This window comes from Lolium perenne, chromosome 2, assembly GCF_019359855.2.
Source record: "Lolium perenne isolate Kyuss_39 chromosome 2, Kyuss_2.0, whole genome shotgun sequence".
Taxonomy (NCBI): domain Eukaryota; kingdom Viridiplantae; phylum Streptophyta; class Magnoliopsida; order Poales; family Poaceae; genus Lolium; species Lolium perenne.
In genome coordinates this window covers 275021489-275026242 of record NC_067245.2, presented here as the reverse complement: position 1 = coordinate 275026242, position 4754 = coordinate 275021489, and the positions used below count along the sequence as shown (strand labels likewise).

General features: G+C 54.3%; 1 protein-coding gene across 1 annotated transcript; it reads right to left on the bottom strand.

Moving 5' to 3' along the window:
* Positions 1 to 743: 743 nt before the first annotated feature.
* Positions 744 to 2097, bottom strand: LOC127336426 (growth-regulating factor 12-like). Its single transcript, XM_051363232.2, has 3 exons — positions 1834 to 2097; positions 1453 to 1740; positions 744 to 1321 (listed from the first exon to the last, which is right to left on the bottom strand). Exons 1-3 carry the CDS (start codon positions 1919 to 1921, stop codon positions 978 to 980), a joined length of 720 nt encoding a protein of 239 aa, XP_051219192.1. The 5' UTR covers positions 1922 to 2097; the 3' UTR covers positions 744 to 977.
* Positions 2098 to 4754: the final 2657 nt, after the last annotated feature.

Below are 4754 nucleotides of genomic sequence, written 5' to 3'. Positions count from 1 at the left end.
CCAAGTGGGTCGCCGTACGATCGCTCAAGTTCTGGTGCAGTGGAGTGGCTCATCTCCAGCACAAGCAACCTGGGAAGACCAAGAAGCATTGCAGCAACATTTTCCCCTTGCTCCTGCTTGGGGACAAGCAGGTCTTCAACAGCGGGGGAATGTCAGCGACCCTGTTACCACTGATGACCAAGGCGAGGGCGGGAACGACACTGAAGCGTTCGAATCATCGCCAAGAGACTTGGGCCGGCCCACGAGAAGCAAGCGGCCTTCGTCGCGCTACGCGGGGGATAACTGGACCAAGTGAAGCCCGGCCCATCGTAGCTAGGTTTATATATGCTCTGTGTCTGTGCCGAGGATGGCATGTTGTAATCGATCTTGAACCCGGCTGATGCCGTGGAGGACACGCTCGGGGGTGGATGGGAGGTTAATCGAGCGAAACTAGAGTTGTTGAGTAGATCTGGCGTCCTGATCGTGAGATCTGATCTAGTAGCACCTTACAGTGGCATAGTCTATGATAATTGGCTCTTAATTTTTGTAAAAATCATTTTGTTTGCCGCTGCGCTGGTCGTCGACCGGACCGGGCCACTCTGCACCACGGACGGGTCCAGCGTCCAGCCGCCCTCTGTCTCTGTGCCCAGCAAGCATCTGACCGGTCGTGCAGCAGGCCCTCCACCCCAGACACCAGGCCCCCCTCCCGCCCATACCACCGCCCCGCACCCAAGCGCGCCCTCCCACCACAAACACAAAAACAATTCAGCCATGTCAGTCTGTCTGTGTCGCTGCTGCGCGCAGGCACATACTACAGAGTTGCAGTAAACAAGGCAGCCTACGCATGCCGTCGAGCTTTGACGAACCGCCAACACCGAGGCCTGGTCAAGGCGCAAATAAAAGATTACAGACAGCATAATCCTCGGAGATTTTCAGTTCCAGTTCCTCCTAAAAATCCTAACGAACAAGCAAACGATCACTAGCGAGGAATGCGGACATCAGGTGGCACGGGCGGTGCCGTGGGCGAGGAAGACGCCGGCGGGGGAGGCGAAGCCGAGGCGCTGCTGCGGCTGCGGCTGTTGCGGCGCGTGCGCGTTGGTGCTCCCAGCCTGCGCGTCGGCGGCGTGGATTGCACGGATCGGGACGGCTGAGGTGGCCGCCGCCGCTTCCACAAGCTTTCTTGAACGGCCGCGGCCTCGGTGGACGTGCCGCTCGCAGTACTTGCTCCCCGGCACCACGCCGTGCGAGCACCGCCACTTCTTGCCGTCCGTGCGCCGGCACCGGTCCGGCTCCGGCTCCATGCTGCTCCTGTGGTCGAAGCACAGCCTCCCCAGACCCGCCACTGCAGTGCACGCACAAATCACACGATCAACGTTGGCACAAAAAAGAATGGGAAAAGGACCAAACAAATCGCATGCGCGAAACACCAAACAGCTCTGAAGAACACGAGAAGAATGTGCGGGCGGCACGTACGGGACGGGAACCGCTGCGAGGCGGAGGAGGCGGCGACGCTCTTCCAGATGGGGAGCACGAGGTTGACGGGCACGGGGGCGCTGGCCACGAAGTAGCGGTAGATGAGCACCTGGTGCTCCAGCTCCTGCCGCTGCATGAACGTCAGCGCCGCCGCCGCCGGCCGCCTCACGGCCGGCGGCGGCGTCGCCTCCGCGTCGCTCCCGCTGCTGTCGCTGCGGCTGCCGCCCACGCCGAGACCCAGCCCAAGAACCAGCGGCGCCGTCGCGGTCGCCGCCACGGTCACCGCCCCTACGTACGGATACACACGGACAACACGCATCATCAGTAACCAATCCTCGGCCCGAGACACAGTGAAGGAAAACGAAGCAAGACAACGCCTACCGTCATAGGCGTCGGCGCCGGAGAGGCGGGGGAGCTTGGACGGCGGCGAGTCGGCCTGCCTTCGATCTGTCATCCGTGGATTGGACATTGGAGTCTCCCTCCTCCTCCCGGTGTTCGTGTAGGTGCGAGTGCGTGGCTTGTCCGTAGCTGCTCACTTGCTGGTGTTCTCGCTATAGAGGCAGGCAGAGTGGTGTAGCGCGTGCAGGTTTTTGAGTAGAGGGAAGGGAACTGAAGGGACGGTGCGCTGCCGTGTGCCGTCGGCTGTCGGCGTCAGTAATGGACTGGGTACTGGATACATCTACGGGGACACTCTACCGCTGACACCTTGACTGAAACTATATATCAAGATGCAATAACTCAAACTGTCAAACTGAACTCAAGGCCGGACCGACGCTGAGGTTTGGAGTTGTCGGGCGTAAACATTGTTCAGCTTGGTTTGCGAGTAATAAAACGGTTTCAGCTCGGCTGGGATCCATGAGGCCATGACTCTCCAAGCTCTGACCGTACGAAGGGGCCAGCCGCGCATGCCGGATGGTGCGCACAGACCGTACACGACCTCTCCAGATTGTGTCACGAGATTACGGGAAGGCCAGACATCCCAGATCTACGTCCGTGAGACGCATGGGACTGACTATGGGGCCCTGCTTGGTCAACATGGGCTGGCTCTGTGCGCTGATCCGAGCCATGGACCCCAGTCCCCTGACTACGCACCTAGCTTCCCTCCCCGCGGTACGTTTCTGCAATCTGCAAAGTCTGTGAAAGTGAAGGACATGGGACATAGTGACTTCCTCAGTGCATATGCTTGCTTTATTTATAATACATATAAAAAAAAAATCAAAAACACTCAAAACAAATTGTTACGCGTACATCACATGTTTATTAAGTCGTTTCATGAAAAAGTGAGTTTATGTGGCTTGTGCAAATAAGACAAAAAAAACAATACTACAATAAGGCTTTTTACTAGGCATTTGTTTGTCTTTTTTGCAGAGACAACACAAAATTATCATTTTACTATGAAACTTAAGTGATGACATAGAATGTGGATTATACGGGCTAAAAAAAAATCTCCGTTTTTTAAATAATTTGAAATTCATTTTTTTGTAAAAGGAACATATGCACCTCGGATCAAAAGTGCATTTTCGAAGGACATGTGGCTACCCAATCAACATGCTTGTAAAACTTATCTCACTCTCTTCGAGAGCACGAGAGAGAAAGTTTGAATGAAATTTAAAAACCTAAATCTAAAGCATGTCTAGGGGCAGCGGGGCGGTTGAACATGTTGAAGTCCAGAGCAACGTTCGGATCGTTGATGTCGCCCGCACCATCGTCGTCATGGTCCCCCCGATAGTAGGACAAGCCGCTGCAAGCTTTCTCGGAGGCGCTTTGACCTCCACCTTGGCTGCCCTATTCTTCAGCTGCCGCTGGAGTAGGCTCTGCGCCTTCGTTGTGGACGAGGTCGACGATGTTGCTAGATTCGTATACCGACAACCACTTGCCGAACTCGCTATCCGCCACGAGGGTGACACTCACCGACTAGGTTGGGGCTTTGCTGAGGCTGGGGTACTCCTCAGGGTTGTCCTCGATGCCTGCATCTGGTTGTGCGGATGACACTTGTTGTTTGGCTCAAGCTTGTGCGCCTTTGGCGGCGGCTGACTCTCCTTCTTCGGGCACCGGCAATGGAGCCCCCAACGTTTGAATCGCCCACCGCCGTGGTAGGCTAAGATCTCGACCTCACGCTCCGCCTTCAACACCACCAGCCAAAGCGTGCTCTCGACGACCCAATCAGTATCTGCATGTTGCTTCGATTGGGCGTCATGGGTTTGTTGGATATAGGTGCGAAGCTATGGTTGCCTTGGTAATGATAGTGCCATGAGGGCGTTTGCGGTGACCTAGCATACCACTACATGTTGTTGTACGTAAGTCGTTGACATAACGACAATCAAACACTGTTCCACTATTACTACATCCCTTAGAGTGGTACAACAGAAACATATGCGAGTCCAAGGTAATATCTATAGAAGTACACATAAACTCTTTACAGAAGATAAGCACAGCCTCCTACTTTACAATAAGGTAAAACTGCAAATAAGTCTCCAAAAGAACAACTTGTAGACTAACTTTTGTCTAACCCTAGATCTATAGATACTTGGCTTGCTAAAGAATTCTGCTAGAACCCTAACTACTTAGGTGCTAGGTTTAGGGAATGTTGTTGCCTATTCGACGGTGCCTCGGAAGAGGGATCCTCACGAGGGGGAGAAGAAGTAGGGGCCATAGGGCGGAGTGCACACGGGACGGTGGTACGCGATTTAACCAGCTTCGGAACACCTGCACGATGACAGGGCCTACTGCTGCTTGTCTGGAATTATCTGGGCGCTTTCGCGTTGTTACAATGAGTTGTGGTTGTGCCTCTAGGGCTACCGGGATCCGGCTTATAAAGGCGAATGGATCTAGGGTTTACACTGAGAGTCCTAGCCGGAATACAAGTTGCCTAACTACGGTACAATATCCTGCCGTGTACGTCAAGGATCCGCCTTCCTCTAAGAACTGCTGGATCCGGATACTTCATGGGCCTTCACGGATCCGGCCTCCTTCGTAGGTCGGTTGGGATCCGGCTTCCTGTTCCTGGGCTGGACTTCATCCTTCAGGATCTTCAGCAACTGGGCCGCCCGATGGGCCACATGCCACACCACCATCTGTGGGCCACCCAGGCTTGCCGGATCTAGGCCCTGCCGTTGATATACCCATAAAGTATACCCACAACAGTAGCACCCGAAGTTCTCCGAGATTCATCATTCCTCCGACTTCATTCAGATCGGATCCGAAGAGAATCTTGAAGAGCTTCAAAACTTTACTTGTTTCCGGTATCATCTGTTCGGAAATCTTCTTTTCTTCTAAATCGGCAATACAACGGAGACTCCGCT

What these genes read in the sequence shown, in the direction of transcription:
- LOC127336426 (XM_051363232.2), bottom strand. Translation starts at nt 1,921, where the DNA reads ATGTCCAATCCACGGATGACAGATCGAAGGCAGGCCGACTCGCCGCCG. An exon ending in CGGCGCCGACGCCTATGACG is followed by an intron (nt 1,741 to 1,833) that starts GTAGGCGTTGTC and finishes ATCCGTACGTAG; the next exon opens with GGGCGGTGACCGTGGCGGCG. An exon ending in CTCGCAGCGGTTCCCGTCCC is followed by an intron (nt 1,322 to 1,452) that starts GTACGTGCCGCC and finishes CGTGCACTGCAG; the next exon opens with TGGCGGGTCTGGGGAGGCTG.